The following is a 19,362-nucleotide window of genomic DNA, read 5'->3' on the forward strand; positions in this document are numbered from 1 at the left end:
TTTGTCTAATTAGAGATTTAATAAAATATGTTATAAAGTAAAATTATTAAATATATAATTAATCATCTTTTAGGTTATCTAAGATCCACTGCAGATTAGCGCCGACACTAGTGTAGACTCCAGGAAGCCCCGACACAGCGCAGCTCATGCCGTAGCTGCTGATGCCATGAATCTTGCCGTCACTACAAATCAGCGGACTGCCTGAATCACCCTGCAAACAATACATGGACCAATAGGTACCACATAAAATGTATTATAGTAAATAGCAGAATGTGACCACAACATTAAGAATGCACATCTTCGAATACAAAGACAAAATTTAATATAATATAAAGTCAATTTCATATATTATTCACATTTTGCAGTTAGAACAAAAAGTACCAACATTTACTGGCTTCTTTATTGTAAACCACAAAGTAAGTAAGATAGTAGTGTACTTAGTGCCTTTAATATTGCCTTCTTAACATTTCAGTAGCTCACCCTTTTTCATCAATACGTTAATGCAGTTGCGCCGCCAACTGCGAGGTTAACAAAAGTATTTTGCATGCTCTATCAAAGCGTAGTATACTTCTAATAGATATTAAATGAAAACTGTGCGCATGAATATTTCAAATAATAAAAACTCAGACGAATTCCTTTCATGAATATTATGTCCTACGCGTGTCTTTACTTGACACCTTTGATAAATAGCTTGATAAACGAGATCGATGAAAAATGCAGAGCCAAAAATCCGGATTATGATGCTGTTTTACTGGCTCACATAGTATTAAGTGCATACGATTTTTACCCTGAATTTGATTTTTGCTGTAATTTACGAGACATTGAAAGATGAATAACACTCGTCAGTTGAGACATGCCTATCTCTTTTGAGATTAACGCTGAGTAGATAATGCGCACTTAATGAAGTCTCTAATCTCCTGATCTTCATTTGTCACTCGGCAGATAAATGATCATGTTTGTTAATTACACACCTCTACGCAGTTGTCGCCTGTAATCAGCCTCTTGGAAAGGACAATTGCGGTCACATGTCCAATGATACAAATGCAAGCATGATTTTACTTTTAGAAACTAATCAAGACAAATTAATTAATTAATCTTCTGGACGTTACCTGGCACGCGTCGATGCCGTCGCCGATAGCGCAAATCATTCCACTATCGTACTTCGGAGCCACGAATTCACTGAGTGCCTTTTCACACTGGTCCAATGAAACTAGTCTCAGTCTACCGGCTAGCAGTACCTCCGAAGTTTCTGTCGTAAGGGGACTTCTTGTGCCGTAGCCGTATATTGTACAATCACCTGAAATGTGGCCGTCGTCCTCCAGTAAATGTCTTGAATAATATCTGAACTAGACGATCTAAATATTAACGTGACCTTATCCCACCTTAATAACAGTAGATACTGGGTTTTGTAGTTGCAATTTAACTTAAGTCTTGCTATTATGTACCTTTTATTGCAAGTCTTAATTTTCATCTCTCAGGTCTCAGACATCTAATTTAATAGTCGTGCAACGGTGTAGGGTACTAATAACCATGAAAAGTCGCTCTTATTTATACAATCATTAGAAATAGGTAGCTAACTACATGATTCAGCCAGTTTTATTTACTTTAGCTTACGGCAATATATCAATATACGTCGCACAAAAGCATTTCAGTTACAAATGGGACACAGTGCGGTTATAACTGAGATGTAATTTGTCTAGCTCGTATTAATTACAACTTGCGGTGCAAGTACTAAAAGTAACTGTGTATATTAGTTTTGTGTGGACTGTTTTTGAGACAATGAATTTCAACGATATCAAGTGTGCATTGAAACCAATCATCATGGTATGAATAACTATTAATAAACAAGACCAACCTAAGTAAATATATCGATAAACCTAACAAAGATAATAATGTTTTTCCTTTTGACAAATATTTGTAAACACGAAGCTAAGAATAGCGGTTACCGGTGGACATGAGAATTTCGTCTTAACTCTAATGATGTGGTTGACACCGGATACTTACGTTATCAGACAATTACCTGATATACCGAAGGAGGATTTTGGTAATAAGTTGTGTGTAAGCCGGGTTATATCATCCAGTTGGGCGAGGCGTAACAGGGCTATGTCATGCGCTCTCGTGACTCTGAAACCATACGTGTGGCTGTACCGCTGACGAGGATTATTCAATCTTAATCCCTAGTTTCATTTGTATGTATTGTGCGAATAGGATTTTGTTCGTTTATGTACGCTTGTTTCTATAGGATAAAGTTGAATTATCAGAGTGGAAAGGGTAGTGTTAATTGGCATTACACGATTATAAACACACACACACAGTTCTGATGCAACTTGCAACTTAACTCCTGTGTCTACTTATATGAATGCAAGATAACGATTGGGACGCGATTACTTTGTGTAAAGATGAGTTTATAAGATTAGAAATAATTAAGAATCCATATCAGAACGTCATTTTTTGCAGGTTTTAAACAAGCGAACTTAAACAAAAGTAAATAAGAAACTTATTTTACTTACGGATCATACATTTCGTGTATAATAATTGCATCTACGTATACTCGAGGTTTATCGTCGTTGGTGTTATTGCAGACGTTGTTTAGTTTGACATCATATGCGTTTTTGGGCGAAGTGCAGTGAGCTGCTGTCACGGCATAACGTCGGGATATCACCGTGACCCCACATATGTGTTTGTTATTTTCTCTGAGTCGTAAAGAACCAACGTAAGGGTGTAATCCTAGAATATAAAAATATATATTTAGCCACTCGTTACAATTTTTGGAAAATTGGTAGAACTTAGTATTAAATTTAAGTTAGTACTTAAATTAGAATGAGGCAACGGAAGTTTATAATCATACCAATTTCTTTGGTTTTTGCCCACTCCTACCGGAAAAAGCTGTAATTTTATGCATACGTACCTATGTATGAATGGTAGAACTTTGCAATTGTAATTTTAATGTTTTATTTTCATTATATTATCAGCAAATTGTTGTTTTCAAAAAAAAACCAGACGTGTTGGAGACAATGATCCCTTTTGCAATATATCAGGTTCATACGTTATTGACCCTCTCTCCAATTATAGACCTAGGTCAACAGACCTCCAAGTTTAGAATTTCATTTATAACTTAGTCCAGGAATAGCTCAGTGCGGAACGAAATTCAGGAATCGGTTATAATTCATGAACAGTGAGCGAAATGTATTGAATCATTTTGCAGGGTCGAATGGTTTTGTTTATACGAATTCCGACGTAGAAATATTGTCCTCTATCCTGTTCTACAATTCATTGAATTAGTTTAAAATCTATACTAATATTATAAAGCTGAAGAGTTTGTTTGTTTGATTGTTTGTTTGTTTGTTTGTTTGAACGCGCTAATCTCGGGAACTACTGGTCTGATTTGAAAAATTCTTTCAGTGTTAGATAGCCTATTTATCGAGGAAGGCTATAGGCTATATAACATCACGCTACGGTCATTAGGAGCGGAGTAGCAACGAAAAATGTTACAAAAACGGGGAAAATTTTGACTCATTCTCTTAAGTGACGCAAGCGAAGTTGCGCGGGTCAGCTAGTATAACATAAAGACGTTTACGCCAACGTAAGGGTACAGTAGAATTAACACTTGAATTATAAAATAACTTCTTGAAAAGATGTTGACGTTTTAGACAAATACTTAATAATCAACCCGTGGATTTACTTTTTAATGAGAGAACCTAATATTAATGAATGTTAAATAGTTATTCACTGTAACGTGTAAAAGAAATCAATGCTCGTAGCTCAGTATACAAGATCCTTAGCTAGGAGCGTAGATTTGAAGTTTAAGACCATATTTTTCAACATAAAATACCCTGTACCTACAAGTCCTGATATCGGATCGGATAGTAAACCCTATTCAAATTGTTGAGACGATATCTTTTTAAGGCTCTGAGGCGTCGCTTACGTTATATTTATTGCTTTATTGAACCCTTGCGTTGACATGGCTTGAGAACACTTTCACGTTCGGGATTTGAGAAACAAGTGGTACAAAACCGCTAAGGCCCGCACGTACTACACGCTCATAAAAATGTCTATAACATAGGCAGACTGTGAACGTTGACCCCGCCTATGATTTCAAGTTCTGTATAATTTTATAGAGGTATACGCGATGAATATTTCCGTTCATAGATAGGTCAAAGATTATTGTATTAAGATTGTGTTCTAGATCTCAATACGCAAGTACGTCTCCGTAATATTTTCTGGTTAATTTGTTTTTTTTTAAAGGTATTTATTTGGTTTACTTATAATTCAACTCTTTCAGAATTATTATTTTACCTAGTTACGAGCTAATAAATAGGGTTAGCTTCTTAATGCTAATTCGTCATTAAAAGTGTACCATATTTTGAAGTTTTGTGTTTCTAAAAATTAAGTGACTTTATTTCTAAGTCCTTGGCTATTTTTTGGCTGACGAAGACAAATAAATGTTGAAAATCAACATTGTGTATTTTACCTTGTGGCCACTTATGGGTAAACTAGCGTTGGATGTCGGTGCCAACTCAATTAGGGTTTGTGCAGTTTTGAGCACATATTTACTCACAGACTTGGCGAAAACAAGCGTTTGTTACTATCACTCATACTGAGATACATATCTGACTCATTCTGCAGTTCCCAATGAATTTAGTTTTACGAGAATATTTATTTTTTATGTCTAACTAACTTTTGTCTGCACGCTAACCGCAGAACGAATTAATGTACCTATTTATACCCATAACAAAAAGATAGTCCGATAGCCAGGTAAGTAAGGTGACTCGGAAAACGTTGCTTCAAATAAAATAAATACCGTTTACTAAAATAGGAACAAATAAAGCTACAATGATAAATGCTACACATAAAATACATAACTGAGTAAAACATTAAATGGTGTTGTCTTATGGCTTTTGTGGTTAAAATATTATTTGCTTCATAAAACAAAGCAAACGATTAACAAAGCAATGAAATATTTAAATGACAATAAACATAAATATAATTAAAATATGATACCAACTTCCCCATTAAGAAAATATTATACCACACTCTACTTCAGTGCCTCCGACCACTCGTTTGACTCTACCACATGTCACCAACGTGCACAGATTTAAAAAACCTATTAGAAATACTAGACTATTTTTAAAACTGACACTAGACATTATTACGACAAATAGAATGTACATAGACACTTCGTACTACACTATTAAAAATTCTTGCGCTAAATACATCTTTATGTATAGTTTAAAACGTATGTTGTTGATTATAAACAACAATTGTGGAAAGTCGTGACGATATATAAAACTTGAATGTGTATACAGGTGTTTGAAATTGTATTAATAGTCTGTTTTATGTATGAAAAATATGTTGTTTTCTATCATTGTTTGTACATCTTGTTTCTATGATAAACATAGGGTAGTGTGGGTCGTAAACCGATTAACATTGCCGCTGCATTGCACTTTATATGGAAATATTCGAATCATGAGGGTGAATATATTGATAGACAACGTGCCTATGCGATAGTATAGATCTTGAGGGTACTAGAATTGATATCGTTGGTGAATTCACGTTGTCAGTGCAGTTCTGTACCCGTGATAACGATAAACTTATCTCTACAAGCACTACATGTCAGTAATTTCTTAAAAGAATATTATATTTACACTAATGTGTACATCAAACTCATCAGAAGAATTTAAACAGTTTGTAATTGCAATAAAGCATGCCCGTGCATTGACTTACATTTATCGCACTTATAGTACATAGCATGCATAGATGTAAGGTAACCTTTGGTAAATTAAATTTATATAATCAATTTGAATTTGAAGTATTTTTAAACGTATTGTTTAACGAGTTCAGTCAAAACGAATGCATCATATTGAAGTAGCAGTATCTATTACTTGTAATGTGGTAATTATTCCTAGTATTAAGACGTTTAGTTAAAATGTTTCATCAATATTGCATAGATAAGTTGTAATTTGTTTGTGTCCCTACTTTCCGTCGCACTCATAGGTGAATGCATACGATACGGTAGAAAAGTTTTGCTCTTCACAATATGTAAATTTTCCAAAGAGTTCTACACACTACAATACAGTAAGCTTTCGATACGAATCTTTGCTTCCTCTTATGTAGTTCTGAATAAACTTACGTAACACCATATGAATTTAAAATAATAATGATTAATTTTTTCATGGAAGTATAGTACCCGACTCTACATAATGTTGTTGTATAATTCTATTTATAATTGTAGACAAAATTAACATAATTTACATATGTCAGCTTATCGTAAATATTCTGATGAGGAAAACTAGTTTGTTGAAGAAAGCAGACTCCTACGAAATTCATTGTTTCCAGAAATTGTGTTTAGTTGTGTTGTTTCGTCGAATTAATCGTATGAGTAATCATGGTAGCGCACACCGACGTCATTGTAAATGTGTTACACGTACCATAAGTAATGATCAAAGCGTGATTAAGGGTTGAGGTCGTCGAAGGCTAATGCAATGTTTATTGTTATGTTGTTCAGAAAGGGCGGGGGGCGACGGGTCACGGGCCGCAAGAGACTACACAATATCAATTTTTTCGCCAAACCCCAAGCCGGTATCTGCCCCAATTTCGTTTGCTTCTAGATTAAATGAATGTTCTTATTTTCAATTTAGTTTTTCTGTAATCTCATTGTTTGCATAATTTCACACGGTTCAAAGATTATACTCATTTACCCAGTGTTCCCGTAATACTTTTAGCCAATAGTTAATATAGGTACACTTGAGTGACATTTAAAAGAAACGGTAGCATCGTTGAAGTCCATCGTACGGTCGAACACAGGACTGCTGAGGTCACCCCTGACAAGTCATTATTCATTATAAGTCCACGAACTCTTAACACGTAGGTTCGTTAGTCGAAAAGCTAATATTTGCTACAAGGCGGTAAGACGAACCATCCATTCATACATTTCATAGAATAAAAAAAAACATTTAAACAAATCAATTTTGTTTCGATGTCTGCTTAAAATCATACGCTATGTTAAGATAAAGTGCTACAAATTAGTCTTGACTCGGCGTTGAGTGAGCTTAAAATAGTATTTCTATAATTATTTAGTGTTATTGTTGTGGGTTGCATGTGATGCCAAAACGTAGCGACAACAGACAGGTGGGAGCGGGCAGCGGGTAAGCAACGAGGTTTATGTAACGCGAGGGCGCGAACGTGGCGCGGCGGCAGTGCTCCGCCGACCGCCACGCACCGCCGGGCACAGCGCGCCATGGACCGCGCGAGCGGCAGCCCGCCGGCCAGCCCGCCCGCGCACGCCGCCACCGGCTTCAGCGCCTTCTGCAGCGCGATCTCCGACACGCTCTCGGTACGTACTCTCCGCGCGCCCACCCGACTCTCACACGACTCACACCTACACGCTGCCGCGACTTATACTTTATGGCACTGCTGTCGTCCAAAACGCATTTTGGCGCTGATACGCTTTATCCGTTCCCGATAAATAATGAGAATCGATGATGAGTGTCGCGTTGCGGTCTATTTCGAGGCGCACGTGGTCCCCGAGGTCGACGCCGAGGCCTTGGCGTCCGGTCCTGATCATCGCCGAGGAATCAGAATAAAAGTCATGGAGGGAATAAAAAAATATAAACAAGTTTATTATTAGAGTGCTCGTTGAGGCCGGGTCGCACGGTCGCGATTTGTCCGATGGCTGTGATCTACCGAAATACCCGCGCATTAAACGCCCGCTCGACTGGTGCGACGTACAAAGGCCAGCCGCGACACCGCACTCGTGCTAACTCAGCAACCTTCCCGCCACCACCGGCACCACTTGTGTCCACTGTCCACCGCTGACTTGCTCCTCACGAGCCACCGCTGCTGCTCCGCACCTCACCACTCTACCGCGACACAACCAATAGGTACTCAACTAATATCTCACATACCTTGAATTCTAACCGACGACATATTTCTGTCTTTGCATCACAGATAATGTATGGATTTAAATATTTTTCGAAGTGTGGTGTTTTACCGGAAACCTGAAAGTAGTGTTGTGCCATCTCATCATAGAGTGAATATCGTAGTTGAGTTGAATAAGTCGTCAACATCTAAAACAATTTACGAAGTGATTCTCAGTTCGATAAATCCGCGTGTAACAAACAGTGTGTTTTGTTTATCTATTCGTGAGCGGCAACCCGCGGAAACCGCCGGCTGACTCTAGCAATTTTGTAAACTGTAGGCTGTGTTATGACAACAGTCTCTAACATACCTTGATGAAAGAATATCAAGATTCATCAATCGAATTCAACAATAAAATGTGTTTCGTTTAGCGTTAATGCTAATTACATTGAAAAATAAAATCAATTAATTTAAGAGTGACGAAGGTATCTCTATCGTACATGCTCCGATTTCAGATAACATTGAAAAACCAACGTTACAGGCAAACACTGCGGCGATTACCACCATGGGAACGTGATGTTTGTACTTCTATTTGCAACTTTTGATACCGATCTAATGAATACAATTATGCGTCTACGTTTCCGTCATTATAATATGAAATGTAAATAAATGATCAAACTTTAACGTTACATATTTATGTTATATTACAATATAACTGATATTTATAAATTAAACCGGTATACTGATGATTTATATCCCTTGTTGCAGCCGAAACTGTCGTACCTATCACAAAACGTTAACAAAATCTGAACATATTTCAAATGAATTAGAGAAAAATATATAGAGATGGAAAATTTCAGTCTCCTAGTTTGCGGGCACGTGCGATAACAAAGTAGAGTTCCTTCTTTATAACGCAGTATAAGTAGGTATGTATGAGCGTAGTGCAAGGTTGGGTCCATCGGTTTGACCGCATCGATCGGCGACACGGCCCTGCTTACACGTTTTCTTCAATGAACATTAAATACCGATAAAACATCAAGACTTTATTCGTTACTCATTTCTTTTTTTCCATTTGTTTTGGCAGCAAAGCTTCCAAATTAAAACATAAACCAATTTTTATTGATTTCCAAATTATTCTGATAATTAAAAAAGAAAACTAAATTCTAATGTAAAAATCGGCAGCAGAAGAAAAACAAAACTAACTAATCAAACTTTATTTGACATGAAATCAAAAGCAGCGGAGAAAAAAGTTTAATTAATTAAAAAAACAACACAACGAACAAGACTGAAACATTGCATAATTCTTGTCTTTGTCATGTTCAGTTAGAGTTTTAAGAAAACAAAACTATTTGTTTATGCTTGTCATTACATCATTTTCGGCCTGAGTCATATTATTGTACTTCAGTAGGCAACAATATACAAGTTAGTCTCTAAAAATTGATGAATTATCAACATTATACAATCCCTTCGGACTGATTTGTCGTAAAGTACGTAATAATGTACAAATATCTAATTATCTATAATCTATATGATGATGGATTGATTCGTTGAATTATTGACTAGTTGGTACAATATGCTACTACAGTGTTAAAAAGTATGTTGGACTCTAACAACGCACTATGTTTTTACTGTGCTGTTTTGACTCTCTTAAAGTTAAATACATGATTAAGTATTTATTTCGTGAAAGTATCAATAACGAAATACTCCATCAAAACTTCAACCCTTTGAAAATATGATAAACCTTCGCATTTTTACAAAATTTTGTAAATCTAAACGAAATTTGGGGTTTGTGCGTCGTGCACGTCCACTAAGTATAGTAATAATATCATAATATGTGTTTAAAATTGTGTGGCACGTGTTTTGAATTTAAATTATGATCAAAAATAACGTGAAGAATTTTTTAATTTCGCTCCAGTACATACGTCGTAGACCTTTTTAAAACTGCGTAGGATTTGTTGCGTTGAACCGAATCCAAATTGGTCGCAGAAAAGAAAGACGAGTGTTTGTAAAACTAAAGATAAATAACTTGTATTAGTAAGTCGTTACCGCTTGTGCAGTGTCGAGGGATAGCAATTGGACAGTGTTTCGTATCAGGCGTTACAGTTGGAACATTATAAATAGAAAATAGAGAACACAATCGGGGAACTCGGCCACTGCTCCTGCTATTTCTGATCGTAACTTGTCCCGAAATCAAGAACACGGCCAGGTTAACGGGAACCGGTTGACTATGAACCTACACTGTCATTGGGGTCACATGGTTCAAAATATTCGTAACGGACTACGGCGTTTCGCGAATTACGTAAGTCTAGCTATATATTACGTTTTCAGTTTATGTAAAACGAATTCTAGAAAATTCTGCAGTGGCGCCGACCATTTTTTTGCAGATTTCACAGTTTGCTCAGCGTTAATAGTGTTTCTTCTTTGTATAGTTATTACGAAAATGTACCGATGTTACACACTTAAAATTCATAAGGTAAACGCGATAAGTATCGGGACGGGTATAAAAGTTGAAAAATCTCCAGAATATCAATTTTGTTGATAGTCTCGATCAATTAGATCGCAATTGATGAGAATAACAATCTGCTCTTACGTGTGATAGCCTTGACCTAGATACAGAAGGTCATTGACACCTGATTACATAGGAAGTGTATATTCTAATATTAGCACATGTATTGTGGGTAAATGAGAAAAAAGGTTTGACGTGTAACGGTTGGCGAGAATAACTTTATAAAAATAAATGTTTAACCGATGCATGATCTCGACGCCAGGTTATGTAACGTAAGTTGAGTGGAAGTACATTATTACAAAAATACTGAAAGTAAAACATAGTGAATATATAAGTTTTCAAGATGTAATTGTAATAAATCAAAAAGCTCGCAAACATCCTACCGGTAGAGTTGCAGACTTACTAAGTGATAATTTAAATTATATTTTATCAACTAAAGTTGATTTTGGAAAGCTGCCAGTATAAAAAAATAAGTTATAATACCAGCCGAAGATAGTGATGGTTGGATATTTATTCAGTATTACAAGATTTAATCCATAAAAAGCATTAATATTTCTATAAAACGTTTATCTATTTTAACGCGATTATAAAATGCCACTTCTTCGATAACTATCGTGAAACTTCAGCAGTTCATAAGTCCGTCATCCGTTTAAAGTTACATTTTAGGAAATCTTTGGTAACCTTCAAGCGAAGGTTTATTAGTCTGAAAAGTTCGCGAAAATGCAGAAAGAACCGTTCTAATCCGATATTTCTTGAAAATACATGCAAAACTAAGGTATACGAGAATATATTTAAAAGAAAAACCTATTAACAGAACTTAATGTATAAAATTAACGCTCTATGTAGAGTCATTAGTGTAAGTCTCATAAATATTGCGTTAAGAAATTAGATAGAGACCATGAAACTAATTTCGTTCAACAAGGCTTGCAAATAGTCAATTTATTTAGCCTACGTCTAAGCCCAATGCCGCCTAATATTATAAAAGCTTTTCTATAAAGAAGTGGTGAATTAAGTAACTAGGTCACTATCATGCTGCCTGTTATTTATAAAGGAACTACTAATTAGATATATAACTCGAAAGAAAAGTAATATAAGTATGTCTCTTGAATTACGATAATAGAGCTATCTGATGCAAAGTATAGTCACTGTTAAAACATCACTAATGTAGTTTGATATGATATTTAAAACATAAAGATGTTAATTGCTGTCGACCACTTTATACGTTTTAATTAATATGTTTTTATTCTTAAATACCATTGTCACATAATTTCACACAAAAATGTAGTGATGTATAAATAAAAACTTCACACAGATTTTGAGGAAATCTTTTAAAGTTGCCGAGAGACGTTTTAAAAACAAATTTTGTTTACAAACAAACTGGTTTCTAGACTTGTTTTTAAAAAGCACTGAAAATTGAGTTGTTAAGATTCTGAAGAAATGAAAAATGACTGTATCTCACTTGTTATTGTTGTAGAAGTACTCTTTATTGATTTAATCAATAACTTGTTATTGATTTATACGATGCATACTTTAGAAGTGCCTCTTACTGTCACTTGTAGTGGAAAACTAAGTGCGTCCATTTATAGACGCTCACGTTGTCTAATTACTTGAGTAACAGTCCATTACTTACTAACTCATTAACTTTTTTCCTTAGATAAGCTTTAGGATAAAATATAATTTTACGTATCGTGAGCCTTGTAAGTTAGTCTGTGACATATTAGTGGTTAAGTGATTACGCTTACGGTCGACCGTTTCATTGTTGTGTCAAGACTAATGTCCCACAGTTTCGGTAAGCTTTCACATAAATAAAAAGTTCTCTTAGCACTACCGACACTCTACAAAGTGAAAAGATTTGTGTTACATAAATCTTTTAGGTTTAAGATAGAAATCCTTGGAAGTGTCGTTTCACTAATAATACTTTTTATTTCTTTACAGGGAATGGCAACTACGTCAAGGAGTAGAAGAAAAGTGAGTAACACGTTTATAATTTTAGAATTACTCTACCTCTGTTTAATAGTGTTAGCTATTACCTACTTTTAGAAAATTAGTCATAATACGTGAGAACGCATTTAATTTTATATGTGTGTCGTTAAAGAACAACTCTCTCGATGTGTTTACTGGTCAAAACCTTGTCAAAGGTTTGTAGGTGCTACGTAACGTAAATAAGTACAAATAAACTCGGACGTCAGCGTCGTATTTTATACGTTCATACGGTTTCGCCGAGAATTCGTAGAGGACATACCTATGACATTTGTCAGTACGGTGAAATGTTGAGAATCTTTCAAAGCGGTGTTCACCAGCCACGCCAGCCCGACGAGGGCCGACAAGTATGCAGTGTATGTTCGTGAACATTTCACAACTATGTCATTTGAAACATTCCCCGTTGGCTTTGGTCATTTATTTGACGCTTTTGAACGTTTACGTTTGTACTTTAGAGTTCGAAAGGCTTAAAAATGTTGCTTTGTCCATTTCACCGATGGTAACTATATAACTATATGTTGTTTAGTGAACTAGAATTCGATGTATTTAAATAATTGTCACAGTAGTAATTGGCCGCTTGACAATAGGCTATTTAAAGCCCGCAATGAGATAGTTACTGTTATAAATAACGGTAATAGTTATAAATATATATTGTTAGTAATTTATTACAATTGTATTCTCGTCGTTTTCAGTGATAAATGGTGTATTTACAATGTTACTGTCAGGCTCATCGTTTCTTTTGGCAAATGTTTGGAATATTTCCCTGCCATGTATATTAGCGCAAAAAAGTATTTTATACAGAATCGAGTGAGTCAATTACTGGTAATTTAACATCATCATCATTAGCAGCCCTTTTCTGTCTGTTGCCGGGAATAGGTCTCCTTCCATTAGTTCTATTTTCCTCCTTTTTGTCGATACCGTATTCATGTCCTTATCAAAAATTGTCTGACTGGTTAACTTTGCTATTGGTTTAATAGAGGACACGAGCTTTTTTAATGGACCAACGTTTCTTTTCCATAAAATATAAATTTTCATGCGTTGAAGGATGCCAAAGGTTATATAAGCAGCTTGACCTTACTGCTATATGTATGTATAGATTTTCACACAAACATCGTAATATAATAAAATAAATAACAATTATGGACATTATTCTAATGTGTAAAGTATGCAAACAATCAGGATACACTATTACAGATACACTAAATTATATTACAGATGTTCCTATGAAAATCTGCAACCTCTAAAACAGTCCCGTAAATACTATTGTCAAGTAAACTTTTAAGAATCAAAGATGACATTTCAACTAGAACTTGCGTAATTAGAGAAAAGATGATAGAGACTTAATAAATTATCTTTGCAACATTGTATCAATTTTAAATTTGAATTTTAATTTTCCTCGTAGCACAATCCCCTTGTTGTGTGTTGGTAGCATGTTTAACAATTAAACTGGTTGATTTAACGCAGTCTTTGAAGGCGTTTGCTCAGTACTCATCTTTATGCTCGCCAATACATCACGACTCGGTTTATTTACCTACAGAGAGTTGGGCATGTCACATTTTTTCACAAAGTCAGTGTTTACTGCCGTCGTGAGTTGACGCCGTGCCAAACGCGACACCAGCTATTTCAATACGAACACTGAACACCACTCGGTCACATTCACACTCTCCCATGGTTTACACCGTAAATCTCTCTATCAATCATAAAATGTATATTTTTACTTTAACTTTTTCTATGAAAAATTATATTTCACGCGCGCATTCATGTAGCCAAAGATTGAGGTCAATGTTACACCGCTATTCGTATAAAGTGTGGATGCGCTATTTGTATCCGTTAATATGATTTACGATTAAAATTATCTTGTAATAAATATTTTAGTACCGTATTATGCAAATAAATACGCGTAATTTATCGAAGTGAAATAAATAGTTCCTCAATCACACGTCAGAGTACTAGAGTGGCTATATTTTCTAAATAAATATGAGCTACGTGTCTAATTAGGTCGTCAGAATTCACTTAGTAGATTTGGCATGGTTATCAGCCAATATGAACGAATTGGCATCGACGCAGTGATCACGCGCATGCTATGTCAAGGCTATGGAATACCTAATTGTAATTCATTAAAAATAGCCGAAATATTTGGATTTAATCAAACAATTAACCAATAAGACGAAGGTTTCCTGTAACTGTGAGCATTGTTCCAGATAATCCCTTACTAGCAAATCTTTATAATATATCTAAACGTATGTTATTTTTGTGTAACACAAGCTTGACAGCGTTAGAAAGTATTCCTGCATCCCATTGTTCTTCGTACAGGAGTACAATGAACTTGCTACCGCACGTTTAAGTTAGCCACATAAATCTACGCACAAATAATTTATGTCGGTATGCAATCGGTTTCAAACCGGTCATCTATACTTAATATTATAAAGCTGAAGAGTTTGTTTGTTTGTTTGTTTGAACGCGCTAATCTCAGGAACTACTGGTCCGATTTGAAAAATTATTTCAGTGTTAGATAGCCCATTTATCGAGGAAGGCTATAGGCTATATATCATCACGCTACGACCAATAGGAGCAGAGTACCAGTGAAAAATGTAACAAAAACGAGGAAAATTATGATTCTCTTATGTGACGCAAGCGAAGTTGCGTGGGTCAGCTAGTTGTTCATATATCTCTACAAAAGCTATACGTATTCCATAATAATATACACACTCGAACGTTTAATACACATCTTTTTTCAATATTTAAATATATTTTTTTAAATCACTGTACGATACACTGTAAATAACAACGGCACTTGCACTTTAAAGCCTGTATATAATATGTGCGATTTTATTGTATAATACCTGCCGAAGCTTTAACTTTTTTAATACAATTTTAATGGACACGCCTGCGGCACTCTCTGATAGATGCTTTTAATTTTGTTTAACAAAAACAGTTTTACACTGCTGATACGTAATTATGTATAATATTACATACTTTCAGTAAAAGTTTTGGTCGCAGGCACTTAGTAAACTATTCATGAAATACGCAACAAAATACACGAGTAACTTAAGACGTCGGGAATACTTTGAGACCCCTACTGGTGGAATAGTTTTCTAGAGTACGAATAGAAAATGCTTCCGGAATCTCAAAATGGAGCTTGGGAATGTGAATCTCATTTTCTCTTAGGTATGTTTTCTTGCCAAAAATCATGAATGTGATGTGACCGTGTCATGAGTGTTTATTATAGCAGCCGGGAATTACTTATAGTAACAAGGTGCTATATTTAAAGATCGCAATGCTGCATCGGTAATGACAATTCGGTATATATATAGAGCTCCGTCTACGAGCTCTAGCACAGTTCATTTCTCTCTGTTGACTCCTACAACTTGAGGCCGACTGTAAACAACGCGGCTTAGCGTCCCGGCACACATGGATCCTGTACGTTTCATGGCGTCACTACTCCTGCGTTATATTTTATGAACCACTCTATTCAGGATTTAGTTTATGCAATGTTTAGACAAACTTATTATTATTTTACCAGATAAGCACGCTTTATTGATCAGACAATAGTCTGATAAAACGAATGACAAGATTGATAACACCAGCAAATTGATAAAAAAAATAGTATCAGTTGGTATTATTTTCTTACATTACTTGTTGATAAACACTGCGCGTTGACAGTGCACCTTTGTACGACATTTATTGTGAAATAGAGTGTAGAGTCGTGTGTATGTCTGATAACAGTGGTTGTCTTGATTTACAGCAAGAAGATGAGAAAAAAAATAAGAAGAAACAGTCCCCAGTGGATGACAGACCAGTGGTTCCCGCGCCCAGTGAAGCAATGCTCAACAGTGAGTTTACAAAACATTTTTGTCCTTCTTATAAATACTAACCTGCGAATTTATTTTTTTATATGGTACAAAATAAATAATTCTTAGGTTTCCAATACTGATGAAAAATCTCCGCGTTTCAGAGATAAATTATAACACGTTATTTGTTGTGACACCTCAAAGAGACTTTCTTCGCTCGTTTTTATATTTAAGAGAAAATCCATTTACTTTTGAGTGATAGTGTCACCATGTATATTTATATCCTCGGTGACATTTTTATAAAAATCCCGCCATAACTTGATACTTTAATTGATGATTACATTTCGTCGCCTCATGGTTTTGACGTGAAAACTGTGGGTTTGGGCTAATTGCATGATCGATTCATCCACCCACCAGCTGGGCTGTTTGTTAGGCCACCTACTTCGTTTCGTACCAGTGTGTGGAATCAGGCATTGTGTACATTTGTTTTGTTTGACATCAATCAACACCATTGTCGTCATTTACATGGACGTCCGCTACATCACTTTGTTTATATTCGGTTCATGAAAGTGTCTGTTTATCAAGGCTTTCTATAAACGATATCGCCGCAGGAATAACCTGAGTTATATAGTAGAAGTTCTTTAAAATATTACGATTAGGTTGACGTCACAAACAAGTCAAACAAAGTTCTTTCCGAACGAGTAATAGCAAGTTCGCGGTGAGTCAAACATTTTATCTCGCCCGAAGTCGACACTGGCGATGACATACTCGATACTCAGCTTTATCTTATTTTACTGCTAAAAGGAAGAATACACGTTTATTGTCACCTGTCTGGTGTTTACTAGAATATTTACCAAGTTTATAGAGCGATCTCATCAACAATGATAAAAGATAAGATAATCTTGACAGTGTTTAATTACTGCAGCATTTTATTATAATGGTACCTAGTACGTGAGTCGTCGTTGAAAATACCGACAATTAACGAAATAGATTTATTGCGTTCCTTGCGAACACTTTGAGTACAATTGATGACAAAGTCTATTTGACAACAAGTATTTACATAGATTGTTTTGGCTAGATTGAGCTGAGAAAATTATGCGACAACATATAAATTAGCAAAGGAGCCAAAATGCATTATAGTTCGAAGTAGTTAGTTGACATTAATTAAAGACATGCAATTGAGATTTAATTAGTTATATTGGAAATAAGCAATTTGTATGCTGTCTGTTTAAGTGTGTCTCTATGTGTTTAAGTATGTACGTACACGTTTAATCGCCTTCGTTTTATCAGATCACATTTCAAGTTCTGGGTGTGAGATATGCTCCCTTATCGTACACGCGATAATTTTGCACGTTCGAACTTACGTATTAATAACGAAACTACTTACGAACTTGTGTCACCAGAACCTACCCACGATCGTCTGCTTTAAAAATTTCATAGGTAAAAAGTATTATATGTTAATCTAGGCTATAAACTATTTGTGTGTGTATTAAAATCCGTTCAATAATTTTAGCGTGAACCAACATACACCTAAACACTCTAAAAGCCAACTCATGCATTTATAATATTAGTAAGATATCCGAAAAGCTGTAATGAAGGACCTTACTTAGTCTTTATTTACTAAGATTTTGCAATGACAGTCGTTCAAAAATTTGTTAATAAAGCACACAGCTACGCAGTGCAGTCTAGTCTAGTAGTCAGCTAGTGTAAGTTCGAAGAATTGCGATTCTGAAACAAACATCTTGTATTACACGATAAAATGTTCTCGTAGATTTTTCTTTTTTACTGTGAGAAAATATACGCTCTGTGGGTTTCCAGGATTTCTAATTATTGCTAGGTATCTACTTCACTACCCAGGCTTTAAACAATTTTACACCGATTTTCAATTGCACCAGTTCGTGAGAAATTTATATGAGGAAAAATATATGGTATATTCGTGTATGTATTTCTAAAGTCCCCAGCGATAAATAATCAGTGATAACATATCGAGTACGGAAGTTATAATTGCAAAATGTTCTTTTTAACTTAACTAATAGTTAGACTATTAGTAAAATATATTTTATCAGCAGGAAACATCTAAGACAGTTGACTTATTTGTAATTACTTTGGTTTCGTGCCACCGTTTTGTCGCTTTCGATGTAAATGTCAAGGCAATGTAAGAAAGAAATTCTAATTCATTAGATATTGCGGCAAATTATTAATTTACGAAATGAAACCTGTCACACCGCGAAATTAATATTAAGCTAAAGTAGAATTAAGAGTGGAACGTTCAGGGTATTCTGAATATTCTAACAAACAGAAATATAAATGTGTGGTAGCAAAGATTTATACTATAGATGCAATATTTGTGAAAATAATCTATACTTTTATTAATTAAAATCAATTGTAGAGTCAAGTTTATGACGCAACAATAAAGAAAATCATCTTGACTAATAAATACTCTTTGAACAAGCCGTAAAATTCAATAAACTTATAACGCAAAACATGTATCCAATTTGTCGAAGGTTGAATCATAGGTAATTTGGCAACCACATCATCTTAACGCAGCATTTTACTTTGTCGCTACTCTTACATCTACTCTTAATACCGACTAGATTATGTTGGCTGATATATTTAAAAAAAGAGACCACGTGCCAAGCATTCCTACTTCACATTTGAATCATACAAAGCCAAAAATCTATAAACAGATGATCTATTATTATGAGCGGAACGCAAATGTAAATTTTACAATGCACGATGCAATACCGATATTTTTTCCCCGAGAACATTATCAATCAAACCGTTATCGGCAAGTGTAAACATTTGTATAGATAAAAGTGTAACGTTATGGTCTTTTTCACTATCTATTTTCATTGACAGGGTTATTGTCAGGTTAATTTATTACATGTATTGTAAAACACGCAACGCTACGTCATCAATGAGTTATTAAATAATGTAGCTATCTTCATATCTGTAGCGTAACAGTGCACGCGTCTGTTCCAAAGAAATCATGTAATACCGAGAATATGAATTGAGTCGCGAAAAATCTTGTTTCTTTGAACGTAAACGTATATAGGTGAGTGATATTTTGGGATATGTGGCGATACGCTGAAAATAATACTGGCGTTTAGTCCGGTCATTATCATCAAACATTCCTACATCATTTGTATTCTCATTATATTAGTTGCTATGGTGTCGAACTCACTTTCACTGGGTCCAAATATCTGATACAACGTTTGGTTTGGTTAT

General features: G+C 35.2%; 2 protein-coding genes across 6 annotated transcripts in view; one reads left to right on the forward strand and one right to left on the reverse strand.

The window, feature by feature from the left end:
* Window positions 1–7,360, reverse strand: LOC142977508 (trypsin beta-like). The gene is made up of 5 exons (XM_076121423.1): window positions 7,342–7,360; window positions 2,511–2,727; window positions 2,021–2,124; window positions 1,110–1,297; window positions 1–211 (listed from the first exon to the last, which is right to left on the reverse strand). The coding sequence occupies exons 2-5, from the start codon at window positions 2,519–2,521 to the stop codon at window positions 59–61; spliced, it is 456 nt and encodes a 151-aa protein (XP_075977538.1). The 5' UTR covers window positions 2,522–2,727; window positions 7,342–7,360; the 3' UTR covers window positions 1–58.
* Window positions 7,125–19,362, forward strand: part of Eip63F-1 (Ecdysone-induced protein 63F 1) — a 24,146-nt gene continuing 11,908 nt past the window's right edge. The window contains exons 1-3 of one of the 5 annotated variants that reach the window (XM_076121417.1): window positions 7,125–7,333; window positions 12,299–12,331; window positions 16,089–16,176. In XM_076121417.1, the coding sequence (XP_075977532.1) occupies window positions 7,238–7,333; window positions 12,299–12,331; window positions 16,089–16,176 (217 nt within the window). In that variant the 5' untranslated portion in view covers window positions 7,125–7,237. Of the gene's footprint in view, window positions 7,334–7,652; window positions 7,881–9,950; window positions 10,157–12,133; window positions 12,153–12,298; window positions 12,332–15,688; window positions 15,764–16,088; window positions 16,177–19,362 lie in introns of those variants that run through there. The other 4 variants (XM_076121419.1, XM_076121418.1, XM_076121420.1 and 1 more) reach the window with 4 other exon arrangements.

Source organism: Anticarsia gemmatalis, chromosome 13 (genome assembly GCF_050436995.1).
Source record: "Anticarsia gemmatalis isolate Benzon Research Colony breed Stoneville strain chromosome 13, ilAntGemm2 primary, whole genome shotgun sequence".
Taxonomy (NCBI): domain Eukaryota; kingdom Metazoa; phylum Arthropoda; class Insecta; order Lepidoptera; family Erebidae; genus Anticarsia; species Anticarsia gemmatalis.

Bases quoted from the DNA above. Each gene is read 5' to 3' on its own strand.
- LOC142977508 (XM_076121423.1), bottom strand. The intron at 1,298-2,020 runs GTAATTGTCTGA...GCCACATTTCAG, and splicing joins ATCCTCCTTCGGTATATCAG to GTGATTGTACAATATACGGC. The intron at 212-1,109 runs GTAACGTCCAGA...TATTGTTTGCAG, and splicing joins ACGGCATCGACGCGTGCCAG to GGTGATTCAGGCAGTCCGCT.